Source organism: Eumetopias jubatus, unplaced genomic scaffold (assembly GCF_037043125.1).
Source record: "Eumetopias jubatus isolate StellerSeaLion01/CBP00866 unplaced genomic scaffold, mEumJub1_p1.0 scaffold_13, whole genome shotgun sequence".
NCBI classification, from domain to species: domain Eukaryota; kingdom Metazoa; phylum Chordata; class Mammalia; order Carnivora; family Otariidae; genus Eumetopias; species Eumetopias jubatus.
Window position 1 is genome coordinate 50,544,843 of NW_028274819.1, and position 22,449 is coordinate 50,567,291.

At 39.1% G+C, this 22,449-nt stretch overlaps 1 protein-coding gene across 2 annotated transcripts in view; it reads right to left on the reverse strand.

The window, feature by feature from the left end:
- Positions 1 to 408: 408 nt before the first annotated feature.
- Positions 409 to 22,449, reverse strand: part of ZNF215 (zinc finger protein 215) — a 32,181-nt gene continuing 10,140 nt past the window's right edge. For both annotated transcript variants that reach the window (XM_028116893.2, XM_028116892.2), the window contains exons 3-6: positions 19,645 to 19,730; positions 17,527 to 17,659; positions 17,117 to 17,212; positions 409 to 7,846 (exon numbers count right to left, since the gene is read on the reverse strand). In XM_028116893.2, coding sequence (XP_027972694.1) covers positions 6,906 to 7,846; positions 17,117 to 17,212; positions 17,527 to 17,659; positions 19,645 to 19,730 — 1,256 coding nt within the window. In that variant the 3' untranslated portion in view covers positions 409 to 6,905. The remainder of the gene's footprint in view (positions 7,847 to 17,116; positions 17,213 to 17,526; positions 17,660 to 19,644; positions 19,731 to 22,449) is intronic.

The following is a 22,449-nucleotide window of genomic DNA, read 5'->3' on the forward strand; positions in this document are numbered from 1 at the left end:
ATTTTTTATGCTGCACTCCCCACCGCCAAATAGGGGAAAGGTCCTGTATGTGTAATGTTATGCAGTCATTCAAACTTGTATTTTCCAAGAATATTGTAATGATAATATACTTATGGTGTTAATTGAAAACAAGATATAGAACTGTATATGGGTAAGATTCTATTTATAATATATATATATTTATATAGATATTCCCACGGGGAAAAGTTGGAGATTATATATATATATATGCATATATATATATATACACACACACAAAAATGTTACTAGTCGATCTATTTGATAGGATGGATTGTGGCTATCTTTATGTTCTTCATACTTTCCTGTATTTTTCATATTTTTATTGGTGTTTTATTTTCATAAATAAAATCACATTTTTACATACAACTTATTTAAAATGCTAATGATTACATGATATTCCATTGTGTTACTGTACCATAATGCTTAATTATCTCTATATTATCAGGGATTCAGACTTTTCATTTTTATATCAAGAATTTAACTGCCATGTCATCGTGTATGAAGTTTCCGATTATTTTTGTCAACTTTTATAATTTTCTACATTCAATTATTGGATTAAAATATAGGTCACAGAAGTGTAATTTGTGCAAAGAAATGAAATCTTGAAAATAAATGATGTAGACGACTGGCTACAAGTAACCTGACACTGATGGCATAGGAAGTGTGAAATTGGAAGGAGAGGTTAGAGGATGGCCCGATCATGAAGGACTTCCTGAGTCAAGTTAAAATTTGTTAGTCATGAAGAAACAAAGAATCTTAAAGGAGGGTGCGATACTATCGTTTTGGAAAGATGACTTTAACAACAGTGTGGAGATTGGGTATGTTGTAGAGAGAGGGGAAGAGAATGAGCAAGAATGGAGGCCACAAGACCATTTAGTACACCACTAGGTGGTGTCATTGAGTTTTGACAGTAGGAGATAGTTGCCTTTTTTAATTGTTCGTTTTACTTTTCCCTTGTGTGCTCACCAGCGTAAATTTGGAAAACGTACTAAAAAATGAGGTTAAGTGAACTCTACCTCTGAAAGTAATAATACACTATATGTTAATTAACTGAACTTAAATAAAAAAATAAGGTTAAAGATAGCCTGAAAAGCCACTGAAGGGTCTTAAGAGACATGATTTAACTTTAAATTTTAACCGGATCACTCTGAAGGCTGTGAAGAATTGACCAAAGGTAGGGGCTAGAGGCAAAGCAAGGATTCCACTTAGGAGGTATTGCAGTAATGCCTACAAGAGATAAGGTGTTAACCTAGTGTTAACAGGGGAGGTGAGAGAAATAATCAAATTTTGGATAGATTTTGAGTATGATGAATATATCAGAAGGTAGTTCTAAAATTGGGCTTTGGATAGCATTTTAATATGTAAAAAGAAGACCAAAATAGTTCACAGACAGGAGGAACTGCTTGTAAAAACTTGTAGTTAAGCAAATAGGGTTTTAGGAAGAGTGAAATTATTGTCTAGATTGATTTCATTTTGGAGTTTGAGCTACTCCTACAGATGTAGGGTTTTTTAAATATGGATAATATGAAGTTCAAATTGTGCCAAAGGACTAGTCCAGCCCAACCTTGGGTAGGAGTTAGGGTGTGATTCCAATCTTAGTCCGAATAAACTGAAATAACCTGGGGGGAAGGCAGTTGGGTATTTCAAGCAGACTGAGCAAAATATGTAGTCTTAGGAATAAGTATAGCCTGATGGTTAAGAGCTAGGTTGCCTGAGCTCACATCAGTTACTATGAAAAGAAGGTATATTTCCACCTAATGTCAAATTAATAATCACTGGGTCAGTGTGAACTAGGAGTAAGGCAGACTGTCATCAGGCCAACTATCAAGAGTCAGGCAAATCTGCCAGAAATGCCTACCAAATTAGTTAGATCTTAATACCTATTGAGTATAGTATTAGGCTTATGCGATCCACTCCAAAAGGTAAAGTAACACTAGCGTGTGTTTTTGTTCATCTTCGCAAGTTCTAGAACTTATAATACGGATTGCTATGAGTCATTTGTACAGGTATCTTTTACTAAACATTACCGTTAACTGTCAAATGAATTCTAACTTTAACATTTTTTTGAAAAAATTCCTGGTGAACAGTAAAAAGCACTGTGGCTCAAAGATCTAAAAGACTAAGTTTAACCTAGGGTCTGACTTTTATCGATGGCATGGTATTGGGACAATCATTTGACTTCTCGGAGTTTAAGCACACTCTGCGAAATCATAACAGTTTAATGTCATTTTAATTTCACAGTCACTTCAAGAAAGGTCCTAGTAAGCGCACGCTATAGTCAAGAGAAATCGTGGCTCAAAAAGGTTCGCGATTAGCCCGAACACACCAAGTGGAGAGGCCCAGCCGGCAGGAAACCACTAAGTCTTCAGACACCATATGGCAACGGCTTTTATGGCACTGGGGACTAGAGGTTTCGGTACACTTCCAATAACAAGTGCAAGAGAAGAGAAGCCCAAAAGTCAGAACGGTTACCCGGTTTTCCCGGGAAACCTTGTCAATTCCAGGACCGTAGAGTGGAGACGAAGGTAGAGGTGGTAAACCGACCCAGCCAGCTGAACCCCATCGCGCTTGCGCAGGAGGACGGACGCAGCCGCAGACCACCACGCAGGCTCCGTGACATCCCACTTCCGGTTTTCCTGTCCCGCCCAGGCCCCACGGGGGCGGTGTCTTCCGGCCGGGATAAAAACTTTTTTTTTTCAAAGATTTTATTTATTTATTTGGGAGAGAGAGAGTGAGAGACAGAGAGCACAAGGGGGGAGAGGGGAGAGGGAAGAGGGTCAGAGGGAGAAGCAGACCCCCCGCTGAGCGGGGAGCCCAACGTGGGACTCGATCCCGGGACTCCCAGGATCATGGCCTGAGCTCAAGGCAGTCGCTTAACCAACTGAGCCACCCAGGCGCCCTTGGCTGGGATAAAAAGCCTAAGGCTACCTTGGCTTGAGAGTCCTTTAAGAATGTTGAGTACTATTGCTGTGGTGGGCTCACCATTCGAACCTTCCAGCCTGCCCTGACCTCTCACACTAGAGGCGCTTCCAGGGCAAGCAGAGATTTAGGCTTGATTTGTTTTTGTTGATAGGATGAAGCTACGAATTGTAGAATTGCACTTACCGTAAATTCTTGCAGCTCTTGGGACTGCCTACAGTGAGCTCAAACCACTAGGGGCTGAGCCAGGCGGATTTTATTCTGGAAATGACAGGAGGAGTTTGGAATCCAATTCCTTAAGGATGTGGGAGTTCGGATCACTTTATAGTGTCTCTCCTAGAGAAGTGGTCTCATAAGACTGCAAAGGGGACTGTCTTTACACTCTGGCCCCTCTCCCTCTTACACATTTTCATTCAGAAGTCAAACCCACTGAGATGTTACCATTTTGCCTCAATGAAGATGAAAATTCTGTAACTAATACGATTTTACTCACTTGCTAGACTGGTACATTGTTAATGTCTATGACAACTGTGGATCTTTTTTTTTTTTTTTAAATAGCCTAGTTCAGCCATTACAACATCAAAATGAAGTAATGGGGGCAAGAATAAACAACTTGGATATCAAGGAGTACCTGGAGAAGATTGATAGAGCAGAACTGGTATTGGTAAATTACTAAATTCAAAGCTCACACCTATAAAGATGATAGCAAATAGAGCCCCGTTAGGGGCCACTAATCATAATTCCATCCTAATTCAGTGTGAACAACAAAGTATTTTTTTATTCAAAGAAATACACAAATTTGTGGGTGCCTGTGTTGGTTAAGGGACTGCCTTCAGCTCAGGTCATAATCCTGGAGTCCCAGGATGGAGTCCCACATCAGGCTCCCTGCTCAGGGGGGAGTCTGCTTCTCCCTCTGACCCTACGCCCTCTCATGTGCTCTCTCTCTCTCTCAAATAAATAAAATCTTAATATATACAAATTTGAAAAAAGTACTGATGTTATAGTGGTGGGATCATTAGTATTCATTTAAAAATGTCTTTGGGGAGGGGCACCTGGCTGGCTCAGTTGGTTAAGCATGAGATTCTTGATTTTGGCTCAGGTCATGATCTCAGGGTCCTGAGATCAAGTCCCTCATAGGTTTCCACACTCTGCGTGCAATCGGCTTGGGATTCTCTCTCTCCCTCTGCCTCTGTGCCTCACCCCTGCTCACGCACAAAGTAAATAATATCTTTAAAAAAGATGTCTTTGGTTACGTCGTTTTACACTGAGATGTAAAAAATAAGTGGTCAGGTCTATTTCCTACTCACATTCAATACTATTTGTTGCCAGCCAGTATGCTTCTTACAGACTAATTGTCCCCCCAAGTCATACTAAGTAGTTAGGGAATACAATCCAATAAATAATTGTAATAGAATTCCCTTAAGTGCTGTAAACGCATAAGTATGTGGAATTTAGTACAAAGATTTTGTCTTTGGTTGTCAGAGGTGGCTTTCTAGAGAAAGAAATCTAGTTAAACTTGAAGGAGTGAAAATTAGCTAGATGAAGAGGAGGTCTCCATGAATAGGAAATATATGGAAAACCCTAGAGCTAAGCACATGCGGTGGATGGGAAGCTGGAAGCTGCTGCATGGCTGACACATGGGAGTACAAAGGGTGTGGTGCAAGAGAACATTAGAATATGAAAGCCAAGGTAAGTCGTTTCAGAGTTTAGATTTCACCTAAAGGTTCACGGGGAGTATTTGAAAGGTTTAAGCATTTGTGTGCAATAATCAAAATTTGTATTTCAAAAAGATCCTCTACTGGCATTTTACAGAATTTCAAGGCACAGACGCTAGTTGAAGTAATGTGAGAGAAAGGATAGTAACCAGAATATAAATATAGCACCAGTAGGGATATACGCAGAGAGATACAAGGAAGAGTGAAGATTTGGTGAGCATATTAACTAAGGGTAGAGGGCAACCTGTGGTACAAAAGAAAACAACAAAACCAGGAGCTTCTACATGACTGAAGTTTCTTTCTCTCTAACCATCTGGAGGTAGATGGGTGGCCCAGGATTCCATTCCTAATACTGGCTTCCACCTGTAGTCCACTGCAGTTACAACAGTTTTCACAGTTCTCCAGCCAGCAGGGAGAGGGAAAGGTGTCAGGAGAATAGAATGATACCTAGCTGCTTGAAGGGCAAGACTTGGAAGTGACATACATCACTTCTGTTCACATCCCATCGACCAGGACTTACTAACAAGAGATAAATTTAAAGTTGGGTGGCTATGTGGCCAGCTAAACTTCTGGAACAATGAAAATGAATAAATATAATATATAACTAGCAGAATGCCTTAGTAATTCATGGGATATGGCGTATGGGCACAGAGACAGGGGGCAGGTTTTTGAGAGTAGACAGTGGGCCATTCCCTCCACTGAGGCTGAATGGCAAAGATCTTCCTATTTGTGCCTTCTTCAGTTTCTTTCATCAATGTCTGATAGTTTTCAATGTACAGATCCTTCATCTCCTTGGTTAAATTTATCCATAGGTATGCAGTTGTAACTGCATAAAAAGAATAAAATACCTATGGATAAACTTAACAAGAAGGCACAAATAAGGAAGATCTTCCATGCTCATGGCTTAGAAGAATACTGTTAAAATGTCCACATTACCCAAAGAATCTACAGATTCAGTGCAATCCCTATCAAAATCCCAATGGCATTTTTCACAGAAAAAAAAAAAATCCTAAAATTTGTATGGAACCACAAAAGACCCTGAACAGTCAAAGCAATCTTGAGAAAGAACAAAGCTGGAGGTATCACACTTCCTGACTTCAAACTATATTACAAAGCTATAGTAACCAAAACAGTATGGTACGGGCATAAACACAGACACATAGATCAATGGAAGAGAACAGAGTGCCCAGAAATAAACCCTCATATATATGTGGTCGATTAATTTGCTACAAAGGAGCCAAGAATATACAATGGGGAAAGGATAGTCCCTTCCATAAACAGTGTTGGGAAAACTGGACAGTCACATGCAAAAAAGGATGAAAATGGACCACTCTTATACTATACACAAAAATTAAATAAAAAATAGATTAAAGACCTGAAACCATAGAACAAATGAACATAGAATAATTTTGCACATTAACTAATTGTAAGTGTTCACACTCCAGTATACCTTTTCTGTTTTTGAGTAAGATATGAGCTTTAACCAAAAGCCACCATCCTCATTCACTGGGAATCTCTCCAATATGAATATTTGGGGGCAGATTAAAGATAAATTTCTTGGCTCAGGATCTCAAAGGTAACTTACAGAAATAACTTATAGAACAAAGAGGAAACTAGTGCACAGAGTATTAAGACACTTTATTGACCTCTTAATGTTTGGAATAAATGACAGACCCAAGACTATGGATGTCCCTTGGCCTAGATCCCAAAGAGTACTTTTAAAAATGCAGATTTGACGACTATATATAGAATCCACTTCCCACTGCAGTTGATAATCCTCCTCCAGTTCTAGTCCCCACTCAGCACTAGGACGGCCAAGGATATTATCATGGAGTAATTTGCCACTCCTGTGGTCTCTGCCATTAATTCAGAAAGTTCAGTCCTTAGAAGTATTCCTATATTCTTGTGAGCTCCTGGTTTCTCATGACCTTCTTGTAAGGACTGAAAGTTTGAGTTTTATTAAATATCAATTCCAAGGGTATTGCTTGGCTCCTCCCTAATATCTACGTCAATAAATCATGTGAATATAAGGATGCCATAGGTCCCATTTATGAACTAGGAATGATGATGGCAATGGATATCAGAATAATGATAGGCAAAGACTTGTATGGTGATACATTTAACTCATTGTGGCTTGTGGCTTCATTTGGGAACATATTCCTACCCAATAACAGATTTCTCTCCAATATTAGTTCTGTCATATCGATTAAAGAAGAATCCCTGACCCATGTTTTCTTGCATTTACTCTATTCACAGGATTCCCTCTAGTATAAATTCATTGATGTAGTTAATCGTGGGTTTCTTCCTTTTACAGGACTTCTCTTGAGTATGAAGTTTTTGGTGTTTTTTAAGATTTGAACTCCTGTTGAAAGTTTTCTCACATTCCTTACATTTGAATGGTTTCTCTCCTGTATGAATCATTTGATGTCGAATAAGGGAAGAGCTTCGGCTGAAGGATTTTCCACAGTTAACACATTCGTAGGGATTATCTCCAGAATGAAGTCTTGAATTTTTATTACTGTCTTCAGTCTCACTGAAAGCTTTTCTACATTTATTGCCTTCACAGACCTTTGCTTCAGTATGAATTTTTTGATGCTTAGTAAGGTTTGTACGTCTGTTGAAGAATCTCCCACATTCACTACATTTATAAGGTTTCTCTCCTGTGTGAATGATCTGATGTCGAATGAGGGATGAACTCCGGCTGAAGGCTCTCCCACATTGATAGCATTCATAGGAATTCACTAAGGTATGACTTTCTGGGTGATGAATATCTACACTCAGGCTCAAGGCATTCCCACATTCATTATATTCTGAATATTGCTTACCTGAGTCTAAATTAAATTTGAAGTTAGTTTTAAACTTACCACATTTTGAGGACTCTTTTCTCATAGGAATTCCTTGCTGTATACCCAAAATTGAATTAACTGACTTAACATCTAAACTTTTCTTATTCTCACTACCTTCAAAGTTTCCCACCTCAGTGTTCACTGTCTTATGAACAAAAGCTTCTTCTGGCAAATTTATGTCCCAGTGTTCCTGGTTCCTATATAACCAATCATTGCTCATCCAAGCATCTAAAGAAGGGGATCCGCTTTTGGTCAGTCTTGTCATAATCACTCCAGGAGGTGATTCTTTTCCAGAAATTCTCTGCTTTGGAACTGAATCTTGGTTTTCTGAAATTACCTCTCTGTCTAAAAAGAAATAAAAAATTCCATGAACTAGAAGAAGGGAAATTGTTTAATTAGGAAAGGGATGCTAAACCACATAAAGGAATATGCATATTTATAGGCCTTAAATACAGAATGGAAATGTGAGGTGAGATTAGAAAAAGGAGAATTATAGAAGAAATAAAAGGGATAAAAGTATTAAAAGGGAGGTTAGGAGATCATAAAATATGAGAGCTATTCAGGAATATTAGAGAGAATACATAGGGCTTGGGAAAATATCCAGCATATGAACTGGGACAGGGTGGCATATCATAGTTCAAATTATTACTGGTTCGTAACTAGTCTGTGTAGGTTATACCTAACCTTCCTTTCTCTAGCATCTTGCCTTTGTCTCTGTTAACCTATGCTGTTCATCAATAATAAATACACCCTTCTAAAATAGCAATTTAATCATATCTTTAAAAACATGTCTACATTTACAGGCACCACATCTTAACCAGCTACAACAAACTTGCAATCAGTGCTTCTATTTTCCATACAAGCTGCAATTATTCCCCATATTTAACAAAGGCAGAAAGAAAAAACTATGATGAGAAGTAGCAAAGAAACCACCCCTTTTCCTGGGCTCAAAATTGCTCCTGATTCTAACGGTGCGATGTTATTTTTCTGTGTATTTCTTAGAACTCAAAATTTTACCTGTTCCAGGTAAGATTCAGTTCTCTCGTTTTTACCCATCTTCAGTTTGTTTCATTTAATGTCTTACTTTCCTTCTCAAAATTCCTTTCTCACTTAGTTTCTGTATAAATATGTCCAATATACTATATATTCTAGCAATTTCTTAATAACTAAATTTCACTGACTCCCATTATCCTTCCGCACATAACTTGTTTTATCTAATGCTTTACTTCTACACTTTATTGGAAGCCAAAACACATCTTCAGCTTTGTATCTCACATATTTTTTTTTTAAGATTTTATTTGTTTATTTGAGAGAATGAGATACAGAGAGCATGAGAGCGGGGAGGGTCAGAGGGAGAAGCAGACTCCCCGCTGAGCAGGGAGCCCGATGCGGGACTCGATCCCAGGACTCCAGGATCATGACCTGAGCTGAAGACAGTTGCTCAACAAACTGAGCCACCCAGGCGCCCTCACATATATTTTTTTTTTTTTTACCTGTCTCCAAGACAATGCCACTTGGCTATCCTAGTACTCTCTTCCAACTCAACAAATGAGACTGAGAATTTCCTCTTTCATGTAGAAAGAACTTCCCTCAATGTCCTCAGTTGTTCAGTGAGTCATTGTTCTTCTAATATTTACACTAGAGTCCACAAAGAGATCTTGAATAAACATTGCTCTTTATCCCTTGTATCTCTAATCTGCCCTGAGGTACTATTATTTTATGAAATGACTTTTGCCTCAAAGCAGCCCCACTGATGCATCCAACTTTGTCAAATACCTATTAATTCAGCCTGATTTAGTCTAATTTCTAGCAGAAATTATCTGTCTGTATAATACTCACACTGGAAACTAGACTATTAAAACAATCTCCTAGAGCAGAGCATAGGAATATAATGAGAGTACTGACTGTAGTTTGCCTGTTTCTGCCTCACCAGTGTATACTGGGTGTGTAGGCAGATAACCTGTAATTTAATTCATAGGTCTTCAGTGAGAGAGAAACCTCTTCAAACCTAGACCTAATTTAAGTTAGATGGTAAGATCCTGGACTTCAAGCCTGATGCCATAATGAGATGAGGTCTCTTAGGAGACAGTAAATGTATTTAACAAGGGGGAAAAAATAAAAGAAATAATTTGTGGCCAGAGGACAGACTATAGTAGATCAAAATGGCTGCACATTCATAAAAAACCCACAGCTAACACTGTACTCAAAGGGGGAAAAACTGAGAGCTCTTCCTCTAAGATCAGGAACAAGACAAGGATGTCCACTCTCACCACTGTCATTCAACATAGTACTGGAAGTTCTAGCAACAGCAATCAGACAAGAAAAAGAAATAACAGGCATTCATATTGGTAAATAAAAAGTAAAACTCTATTTACAGATGACATGATACTATATAAAAAAAATCCTAAAGACTCCACCAAAAAACTACCAGAACTGATAAATTAATTTAGTACAGTTGCAGGATACAAAATATACAGAAATCTGTTGTATTTCCATACTTTAAAATGAAGTAGCACAAAGGGAAATTAAGAAAACAATCCCAATGGGAGAGGAGGGGAGGGAAGGGGAGAGGGGGGAGGAAGCTAACAGTCCCATTTACAGTTGCACCAAAAAAGAATAAAATATGTAGGGGAGGTGGGTGGAGGGATGGGGTAACTGGGTGATGGGCATTAAGGAGGGCACCTGAAGTAATGAGCACTGGGTATTGTATGAAACTGATAAATCACTAAATTCTACCTCTGGAACTAATTATATAGTATATGTTAAGTTGAATTTAAATAAAAAATAGAAAAAAATGTAAAAAACAGAGGAATAAATTTAGCCAAGAGTCAAAGACCTATACTCTGAAAACTATAAAACGCTGATGAAAGAAATTGAAGATGACACTAAGAAATGGAAAGATATTCCACACTCATGGATTGGGGGAACCAGTATTGTTAAAATTTCCAAACTACTCAAAGCAATTTACATATTTAATGCAATCCCTATCAAAATACCAACAGCACTTTTCACAGAACTAGAACAAAGAATCCTAAAATTTGTATGGAACCAAGAAAGACCTTGAATAGCGAAACCCAATCTTGAAAAAGAAGAACAAAATTGGAGGTATCAAGACATACTATGCAAACCTGTAGTAATCAAAACAGAATGGTACTGGCATAAAAAAAAAAAAAAAAAGACACGTAGATCAATGGAACAGAGAGCCAGAAATAAACCCACAGCTTTATGATCAATCTATGACAAAGGAGGCAAGAATATACAATGGGAAAAAAACGGTCTCTTCAACAAATGGTGTGGGGAAAACTAGACAGCTACATGCAAAAGAATGACACTGGACCCTTTACTTACACTATATACAAAAATAAACTCAAAATGGATTAAAGACCTATATGCAAGACCTGAAACCATAAAATTCCTAACAGAAAACATAGGCAGTAATTTCTCTGACATTGGCCATAGCAATATTTTTCTAGATATGTCTCCTTTGGCAAGGAAAACAAAAGCAAAAGGAAACTATTGAGACTACACCAAAGTAAAAATCTTTTGCACAGTGAAGGAAACTATCAACAAAATAAAAACAACCTACTGAATGGGAGAAGATATTTTCAAATGATATATCCAATAAAGGGTTAGAATCCAAAAGAAAGAACTTATAAAACTCAACACGAAAAAACAATCCAATTAAAAAAATGTGCAGAGGACCTGATAGACATTTTTCCAAAAATAGACATTAGATGGCCAACAGATACATGAAACAATGTTCAACATCACTCATCATCAGAGAAATGTAAATCAAAACCACAATGAGATATCATCTCACACTGGTCAGAATGGCTAAAATCAGAAACACAAAAAATAAGAGTGTTGGCAAGGATGTGGAGAAAAAGGAACCCTCTTGCACTGTTGGTTGGAATGCACACTGGTATAGCCACTGTAGAAAACAGTATGGAGTTTCCTCAAAAAATTAAAAATAGAAATTCTGTATGATCTAGTAATTCCACTAGTGGGTTTTAGCCAAATAAAATGAAAACACTAATTCAAAAAGATATATGCAACCTTATGTTTACTGCAGAATTATTTACAATACAGAAGCAACCACAATGTCCATTCATAGAGGAATAAAGAAGATATGATATATATAGGGGTGTGTGTGTGTGTGTGTGTGTGTGTGTGAAGAAAGAGAGTCTTAAATATAATGGACAAACTGGTGCTTGCCAGAGGTAAGGTGAGTGGGGGGAGAGGTGAGGACAGAAGAGGATTAAGAAGACACTCATGATGAGCACGGAGTAATGTACAGAATTGTTGAATCATTATATTGTACAGCTGAAACTAACATAACACCAGATATTAATTATACTTGAGTAATAAAAAGAAATAGATGTACATTCTTTGGCACCCTCCCATAGAGAAGTGGGGTTTTTCTTCCTCTTGAAAATGGGCTACTTCTGTGACTGCTTAGCCAACAGAATACGGTAGAAGTGATACCATGCCACTTCTGGGCCTGGCCTTTAGGAGACTGACAATTTTGAATTCCTCTCAGGATAGTCCCAGAACCTGGCTGGCATGCTATGAGAAGTCCATGCCTCAAGAAGAGGCCACATGAAGGTGCTCTGGTCCACAGGACCAAAGTTCCCAGTGACAGCCAGCATCAACTTCCAGCCATGTGATGAGCCATCTTGACCATCCCATCCCAGCAGAACACTGTATCCTCAGTCAACATCATATGGATCCTGAGAACTCCTACGTCAAGTCACAAAATTGTGAATTAATAAAATGATTGCTGTTTCAAGTCAGTAAGTTTTGGGGCAATTTGTTAGAAACAATAGGTCACTGAAACAGAAGTTGTTCCAGAAGTATTTACTGAGTGACAGAGTTCCTAAATGTATTTCTCTAAGCAAATCTCTGATGTTCTCTTATTTCTAGGACTCATTTTTCATATAACTTCTTTACTCCTATTTTTAAAGTCACTTTCATGTATTTTGTTATTTTCAAATCACTTAGTTCTAACATATAGGAAAGCTACCAATATTTTTATTTTATATCTGGCCACCTTACAAAACTCTTAACAGATATAATAGTTTTGACAATGAGTTTCTTGGATTTTCTAAGTAGAAAGTTACTGTTTACAAATAATAGCCTTTTTTCCTCTCTTCTACTAATTAAATTTCTCATTTTTTTTTCATTTATCAGTGACGTCTTTCAGGTTAACATTAAATAATTATAGGAACAGTCTTATCTACTGATTTTAGTGGAAACACCACTGTTTATCTTTACACCCATGATTTGTTCGCCTTTTGCACTAAACAGATTTTGAGTCAATGTGTTATTCTTATTAATCCCAAACTCACAAACTATGCTTTACCTACAAGACTTTGTTCCTGTCTCTAAACTGAAACAAAAATGAACACGTTAAACCTGAGCCTGTCATCCCAATCCTGGGTGCCTGCTCACAACTCCCCTGGAGACCAGCCATGCCAAACCATCTCTGCCTTTCCTTGGCCTAGGTGAGTTTCCCCCCAACTTCTCAAATCATTCCAATGGCTTATCTGTGTTTACAGATTAAAATCCACAGGATTCTTTTTTCACAGGTTTTGACCAGTTAATTAAGCTGTCCAAAATTTGGTTTTATATTCTCTATCCAAATTTACCTTAAACTGTTTTTAATAACCTTGGGTCATTAGCACTTAAATCTAGATGTGCCTCTGATCATCTGATGAGCCTTTAAAGAACATATGTGTATGTATGTACATTTCATGTGGCTATGCTAGGCTTCTCACAAACGGCAATGTCAAGCTAGCTGAAGTAGTGGCTGCTAACTTCCAAGAGAAAGAAGTGGCAGCTCCAGGTCCTATTACAGGCTAGACCTGGAACCAGCAGTGTCACCTCTGCTCCATTTTCTTGATCCAACAGTCTGCTGAGATTCAAATGGCGGGCAAACAAAGTCTGCCTCTTTTTTTTTCTAACTGAAATATACTTGACACACAGTGTCACATTAGCTTCAGGTGTACAAAGGCTACATCTTGATGGAGAGAGTGACAAAGATTCTGCAGCCACCTTTAATCCACTGTAGTCTATTAACTGTTTTGGTAAATAAGCTACATTTACTGAGGTAAATTCTAGGTAAATTCCAGATTGACTTAAGTATTACTTAAATGAGGAAATAGATGAAATCAGAACAAAATCAGGAAATATATTTCTCCTTTGGGTATGGAAAAATTCTTATGCCTAGAACTAACAGATAGAAAGCACTGGGGGGAAGATACGTGATAAAATAAATTTAAAAATATGTATGGCAGGCACCATAAACAAAATAATAAAAAAACTTCAGTGATATTTCATTTGCTGTAACTGTGATCAATAGTGGGAATTTCCATGAGATCTTACTTAAAAACCTCTAAAGTCTTAATAAAGGACATAAAACCATTTACTGAATCACAAATGACCAAAACAAATAAGATAATTTTTACCTTTCTCAAAATCCAATATTTATCTATCCAGTTTTTTCCTTTGGTTCCTATAAATGTGCAAAAGCTTGAGATATAAAGGTAGGGCAAAAAGAGACATGGTCCCTACCCTCAAGGAACATAAAGCCTAATGTGGGAGATAAAGACTTAAACAGATGCAAGCAAAATATAATTGTGATAAATGCTAAAAAGATAAGATTATGGTCGTATGGGAGAATATAACAGAAAAAAACGAATCAAGACAGACTTCCCTGAGGAAATGTAAACTCTTTGAGATCAGAAGGAAGATGAGGAATCAACCAGGCAAAGAACAGAAGAACGAGCATTTTATGTAAGGAAACCACATGTACAGAGGCCCTGAGATGGATGGCAAGCCCCACTCAAGGGACATCTGGAATGTGTGTCGTGTGGAACTCTTTTCTCTGCAGTCCTCCAACACCTATCAGAGTGCTTAGGACCCAGGAGATGCTAATACACATTTGATGCTGATGGGAAGCAGAGCAGTGTGGTTTGTGTGCAAAGAGTGAGGGGAGGATGCAGTGTGAGGCGAGACTGGAAAAATAGGTGGGGACTAGTGTATTCTGAAGCAAGCAAAACTGCAGTCAGCATAGCGATTTAAGCAAGCACGTGACAGAATTTGATCTTTTTGATTGCAATGTGGCTCAAACACTGGAGTTGGGGAAAAGAGCAAAGAGGCATGGCAAGATCTTTCAGTACAATGAATTAAGAGACTGCAGGGATAGCTGAGATGAGAGACGGTGATGGTACATGGACTAGGGTAGTGGCACTACAGATGGAAAGAAGTGGAGACATTCAAGGGATATTTAGAAAGAAAAAAACAAGTCTTAAGTGAAGGAGAAGTTGTGTCAAGGATAATACACTATACTTGTGTAACTGGATGGATGGCAGTGCCATTCGCTCAGGGAACAGTGGAGGAAGACTGGAAAAAGTTACGATTTTGGTTTTGTAGAGCTGGAGTCATCTTTAAGACATCCAAGAGAAATGTCACATGTCTATAAATTTTTCAATTCGGAGAAGAACCCTGGGCTGGGGACACAAATTTGTAAGTCACCTACACGTGTGTAGTAAGTGAAGCTGCAGTTGTGGATGTGATAACCTAGAGAAGAAAAGAGAGTAAGAAAAGAAGACAAAATGAGACCACATGTCGAGAAACTCTGAAATTAGAGCTAGAGAAAAGAGAAGTCTCCACCAGACTGAGAAAGGCCAGAAAGAGGAGGAAAATAGGATGGACTATAAGAACCTACGAGTGTTTTAAGAGTGAGGAGCAGGTAATGTAAGACAAGGAATGAAAAAATATCCACTGGACTTAGCTACAAGAAAGTCTTCTACAACCTTAGTAAGGACTGTTTCAGATGGAGATCTGGAATAAGAACTAAACTGGAATGGGGTGAGGAATAGAAGGTGAGGAAATGAGAAAAGTAAAAAAATATTTTGAGAAGATTGGCTATAAAGAGGTTCGTTGAGAGAAAAATTTTTTAAATCAGTAATGACCTGAAAATGTTGAAAAACTAATGGGAAGATGAGGCAGAAATGGTAAAAATGTAAGTGAAAGAAGGCAGGGAGAAATGGGGTCCAAAGGAAAAGGGTGGGGGGGTGGGGGACTTTACCTCAGAAAGGAAGAAATTGAATAATTTGGCTATCAAATCAATAAAGATTTCAGTAAACAATTGGGTGCTAGACTGATAATAAATAGATAATACGTTATTAGTGACAGTATGGATTGGTATAACCTTTCTGTAGACAATACAGCACAATGTAACAAGACTGTTAAATATATTCATGCCCTTTGATGCTGAAGTTTCTTTTCTAACAAGGTATATCTTATGTAGAACTTATCAGATATGCCTGAAAACTTGGCAACAACCTGAATGGCCAACAGCTGAGGGGGAATGGTTAAATATATTATGATACATGTATACGATGGCATGTTACATGTGAATTAGAAACCACATTTTCACACACTATTTAGTGACACAGGTAATTGCCTATGGTATCATATTAGGTGAGAAGAGCAGAATATAAAGTAGCATATCCCTGATGATCCCAATTTTGGAAAAAAACAAATCTTCACAAGCCACAGAGACACATCATCACAAAGAAAAAAGTCTAAGAAAATAAATCAAAATGTTAATACTGCATAGCTCTGGGGAGTGAGGTAAGGGGTGAGCTCTATTCCTCTTCATACTTTTCTATATGTACTAAAATTTACATTAAGCACACAATAATTGATCATCTCCCACAAACAAAATGTTAATAAGAACAAAGAGATTACATGAAGGTAGAAAGTTAGGGCACAAGAAGTTCGATAGTAAACGAAGGAAAAATGGAAAAACGAAGATTACTAAAGTCACTCTGTATAAAGTTTTCTTTAAAAGAAAGAATATGATTTCATGCTGGGTTGGCTAATGTTTGTTTACGTAGCACTAACCACATGCCAGGCACCGTTCTAAGGGTGCTACCCATATGACTCACTTAAACCTCACAGGAATGTAGAGGTAAGTACTGTTATTAACTCCATGTTACAGATGAGGAGAATGGCAGGTAGGTTGCTCTGGGCCACGGAGCTTTAAAAGCGTCTGTGTTCCTCACCTGCAACATTCTTTTTTTTTTTTTTAAAGATTTTATTTATTTATTTGAGAGAGAGAGAGTGAGAAACAGCATGAGAGGGGAGAGGGTCAGAGGGAGAAGCAGGCCCCCTGCTGAGCCGGGAGCCCAATGTGGGACTCGATCCCAGGACTTCAGGATCATGACCTGAGCCGAAGGCAGTTGCCCAACTGACTGAGCCACCCAGGCACCCATCACCTGCAACATTCTTTTGCCTATCCACTGAAGAAAAAGAATCTGTGAACGACTGTTATTAACTCCATGTTACAGATCAGGAGACTGGCAGGTAGGCTGCTCCGGGCCACACAGCTTTAAAAGCGTCTGTGTTCCTCACCTGCAACATTCTTTTGCCTATCCACTGAAGAAAAAGAATCTGTGAACAAAAGGCAATGTGACTTTTTTCCTTCAAAGCTTCGGCGGTTTTGTCGTCGCCTCCCCGACTCTTACTCGAAGGCTGTTAACAGTACACTGTGTGTTTAACAAACAGAAGCTTCTTATGGCTGCCTCATATCTGCCTGGTTCTTACCCAAAACAGATGTGCTTGGGATTTCTTGCTCCACTGCCCATCTTCTTTCCTTACTCTCCAGCTTGGAGATCTCAACTGGCTTGTAAAGTAGATGTTCTGTTCATGGGGAAATTGAAAAAACAACAAACAGACACCTCAGCCATTTTTATAGGGAAGAGATTCCATCCCTCAGTAGTTCTCTAAGAGCTGCTGAAAGATAAGGCCAGCAGTCACCACGGATCTGGGTACATCTAGCTCTCCAACAGAAAGGACTTCCACTCAGATACACAGCAGGAAAATCTGCGATCGTGCCCAAAGGATATTAGGAAACCCAAACCAAAGTGCCCTTAACCGCTGCAGTCGTCTTCTAGCTTTTAGCAGCAGGTGAAGAGACCACTGACAGGCAGAGGAGGTAAATACACAGAAGCCACCTTGATGCACTGAATTCAGGTTCCTGTAGTTCTCCAGCATCACATCCCTGTACAAGGTCTTCACAGCAGGGTCCAGTTGTCCCCACTCTTCCTCGCTGAATTCCACAATCACATCTTTGAATGTTATTGATTCCTAAAACATTAAATTTTTTAATCAAAGGTCACTCCCAAAAAGATTACTAGAGGAGAAAAGAATCTGGAATGAACAGGGTAGGCCATCAGAATACGTAAGAAACTGACAAATGTTTGGGGTTCTAAGTGATGAAAATCAAGTTATACTAGAGGCCTATCAACTTGGCACTCTGTGAGGGCTGCCAAAGGAAAATCAAGTGCAGTCCTAACCCTAAATTAACTTTTATTTTGGTTGATGAAAAACAAAAAGACAGTTGGAATAATTGTGGAACAAAAAATTACTACAGAGCAAAAATACCTGACAGAAGAGGAGTTCAGAAGAGGAGGAGTTTCGGATAGATTTGAGGGGAATTTGTAATGAAGATAGCTAGCAGCAGACGTAGGGCATTTTCTCTGAGAAAGGCAGCCTGCTAACTCATTCCCATTCGGGTCAGGCAGTCCTTTCCTGATTACCCAAACGAAGTAGCCACCCCCTCATCAGTCTACTGCATTATGTTTCTTTCTCTTCTTTGTAATAATTATTACTACCTGTGCTTGTCGGCCTGTGTGCCTGTCTGCCTCTACTGGCATCACCACAGAGGATTTCCTTTTGTTTCTCCTCAGCAGTGCAGGTCAGACACGACATAAGTATTTTTCTTTTTTTTATTTTTTAAAGAGTTTATTTATTTATTTGACAGAGACAGAGACAGCGAGAGCAGGAACACAAGCAGAGGGAGTGGGAGAGGGAGAAGCAGGCTTCCCGCTGAGCAGGGAGCCCGATGTGGGACTCGATCCCAGGACTCTGGGATCATGACCTGAGCTGAAGGCAGCTGCTTAACGACTGCGCCACCCAGGTGTCCACAACATAAGTATTTAGGAGGGCCTTCACACCGTCATGCGTTGCACTTCCCTCTCTAGCATTCCCAACCTTGTCGTGATGGGCACCTTCAGTCACAATGAAATACACATCTCTCCCCTCCCTCTACTGCAGAGCCAGACAACTCTAAGACATCGGATGACTCTGAGTAAATCATCTATGTTAGTTTTGCCTCCTTCCTCACCTTCTTCCCTCAACCCTCTGCAACCTGGCTTTTTTTTTTTTTTTTAAAGATTTTATTTATTTATTTGACAGAGAAAGACAGCAAGAGCAGGAACACAAGCAGGGGGAGTGGGAGAGGGAGAAGCAGGCTTCCCGCTGAGCAGGGAGCCCGATGTGGGACTCGATCCCAGGACCCTGGGATCATGACCTGAGCCGAAGGCAGACGCTTAACAACTGAGCCACCCAGGCGCCCTGCAACCTGGCTTCTATTCCCACGCATGGTAGTATCTCCGTGATGGTTAAGGGACTGGGTATATTCAGGCTGAATTTTCCTGAATTTTTTTTTTTTTTTTTTAATTCATGAGAGACAGAGAGAGAGAGAGAGAGAGAGAGAGAGAGGCAGAGGGAGAAGCAGGCTCCCGAGGAGCAGGGAGCCCGATGCGGGACTCGATCCCAGGACTCTGGGATCATGACCTGAGCCGAAGGCAGACGCTTAACCATCTGAGCCACCCAGGCACCCTGAATTTTCCTGAATTTTTAAAGCATTTATCCTTGAAATACTCTCATCCTTGGCTTTCAGTGACATGGTATCTTTTTGGTTTTCCTCTACCACTTTGATGCTTTCATTTCAGTATCCTTTGGGGTTTCTTCTGCTCCTGCCTATTCAGTGATGTTACTCAGGATTCTGCCCTTGGCTCCCTTCACTTTTAATTTTAAACATTCTCTGGTGGGCTCTATTTCTATGGCTTTGATTGTTGTCTACAACCCTAAGGGAACAGATGCACAGAAAAATACAAAGATTAAGTATTTTCCAAAGTGTGTATCATCAATTAAAATAAAATAGATCCAATGTCCTATGGGAGAAGTAACAGTCTTACGTCCTTAAATGGACCTATATTTAGCAAAAGTTCAAAAGTGGAAAAAGAAAAAGCAGATCATTACAGTAAAGAGTAGGAATCCTAATTCACCTGAGAATTGCCAGTTAGTGAGTCAGTTTCCATTTTCTCCTTGATGTTCCCCTTCTGGAGGATGATACAATCCTTGCAGGGTATCTCTGAGGAAGATGAAGGAAAACATTAGGGAGACAAGATTTGCCCTGGGGAAACATTTAATGATTATAGTAGTCATTTTAACATGCTATTCATAGGAATCATCTTTAGAGCTTTGGAAAAATAACGATGTCAGGCCCTACCAGCAATCAGAATCTCCAAAGGTGGGGCTCAGATGTTAAAGTTTTTAAAAACTCTAAAAATGGGCACCTGGATGGCTCAGTTGGTTAAGCGACTGCCTTCGGCTCAGGTCATGATCCTGGAGTCCCGGATCGAGTCCCACATTGGGCTCCCTGCTCGGGGGAGAGTCTGCTTCTCCCTCTGACCCTCCCCCCCTCATGTTCTCTCTCATTCTCTCTCTCAAATAAATAAAAATAAAATAAGAGCTCTAAAAATGATTCTGATATTCTACCAGAAGTTGAAGTATCGGATCAGGGAGAAGAAGGCCAAAATAATATTTTGAGGCTTCATCTGTGGCTACAGCAGATTCCACAAAATAACTTTAATTCTGTCCTAACTAAAGTCTGTAGCTTTGTAGTAAGTTTTGAAATTAAAGTACGCATCCTTAAAGTTTGTTCTTCATCAAGGCTGTTTGGTTATTTGGACTCCTTTGTAACTTCATATGCATTTTAGGATCAGCTTGTCTATTTCTGCAAAAAAAGGTAGCTGGAACTTTGCTATGAATTGCATTTGAAACTGCAGAGCGCTTCAGAGAGTATTATCATCTTAAAAACATTAAGTCATCCAATACATGAACACAGGCTGTCTTTTTAAAATTATTTTTAATGAAAAAAATTGACAGGTAACCCAGTCTCAGGGATCCCAAGGGCTGCTGACGGGCTCTGCAGGCCTCTCGGGGTGCTCAAAGGGCAGAAGGCGTGAACTCTGAACGAGTCGTCTTCCATTGGAACTGTGGAGACTGGGGCGGGCAGTTGTAAGTAAATGCCTTATGGCTTTTGCTATGAAATCTTAAAAAAAAAATTCACATATTGTGACCCTTGTATTTTAAACCCATGTTGTTCAAGGATCAACTGCATAAGAACAGATCATATGACAGTAAAGATAGCTTTACTTCTTCCTTTCCAATTAGGATGCCTTTTATTTCTTTTTCTTGTTTGATGCACTGGCTAGTACCTCCAGTATAATGTTGAACAGACGTGGCCAGAGTGGGCATCCTTGTCTTGTTTCCTTATCCTAAGGGTAAAGCTTTCAGTCTTTAACCATTAAGTATGATGCTTCCTGAAGTTTTTCATAGATGCCCTTTATCAGGTAGAAGAAATTCCCTTCTATTCCTAGTATGTTGAGTGCTTTTATCATGAAAGGGCACTGGATCTTGTCAAATACTTTTTCTGTATCAAGAGGACCTTGTGTGCACCTAGGTGGCTCAGTCGATTGTCTACCTTCAGCTCAGGTCATGATCTCAGGGTCCTGGGATAGAGTCCCATATCAGGCTCCCTGCTCAGCGAGTAGTCTGCTTCCCCTTCTCCCTCTGCTCCTCCCCTCCACATTCACATTGTTTTAAGCCACTGACTTTGTGGTCATTTGTTATGACAGTAATAGAAAACTAATATAACTAACTACAAATAAGCACCACAACTCCTTCTCTGAAACTGTTATAAAGCTTAACAATTACTTCATAATCAACAATTTCAGTAAATTACTTTCAATATTCATCTTAAAAGGAGAAGCTTTTTGTCACAGCATTGCTGAACACTCCCTTCTTGAAGATTTCTCTTTTCTTAGCTCAAGATACTAACATTTCTTGGTTCTCTGATGTCCTAGATTATGCTTTTCTAGCCTGCTTACCTGGCTTTTCTTCTTCTGTTTAATCCTTTATTTCTTTTTCAAATAAGGACTAAATATAGCAACAATATCATCACTCTCCCCAGTCAATAATTCCTTGTCAAATATCCAATCAACTGCCTTATGACTTACAAGGTTCACACATTCATGTGATTGGCTATACATCTTTTACATTTAATTTCTAAATCCCTCGTCCATATCCCCACTTCTCCCTTAAAATTATTTTGTTCTAGAGGGGTGCCTGGGTGGCTCAACAGGTTAAATGTCCAACCCTTGATTTCAGCTCAGTTGTGACCTCAGGGTCATGAGATGGAGCCCCACGCTGGGCTCTGTGCTCAGTGCAGAGTCCGCTGGAGATTCTCTGTCCCTCTTTCTCTCTCGCTCTCCCTCTCACCCTGCTTGTGTATGCGTGCTCTCTCTAAATAAATAAAATCTTTAAAAAAAATAAAACTATTTTGTTTTAGACACTGGATTATCTTGTAGTTTCCCAGAGTTTAGATTTTACTAATGGCATTCCCATGATATAATTTAACATGTTCCTCCATCCTTTGTATTTCCTGTAATGGGTACTTAGAGCTATAATAGCCTTTAAATATTGATGCTCCCTAAGGGTATGTATTTCTCCTACTTCTGTTCATACCTGTAACTTTCCAAACCCATAGAGATCTCAAATTCAACACGCCACATAATTACTGTATAAATCCCCTCCCATAAAATCTGCTACTTATGCCCATTCATGTATGGCAGAACATGCACATTTACATCAAATCTTATCCCACTCACACCTTATATGCAGTCCATAATTCCTTTAGGTTCAAACTCCTGTTTTCCCAATACTCCCTCATCCTTTAACACCTCACCTATCTTAACTGATTTTCCTGTTTTCAGAGTCCTCAGGTCTATCCTTTAAACAAGATGTTG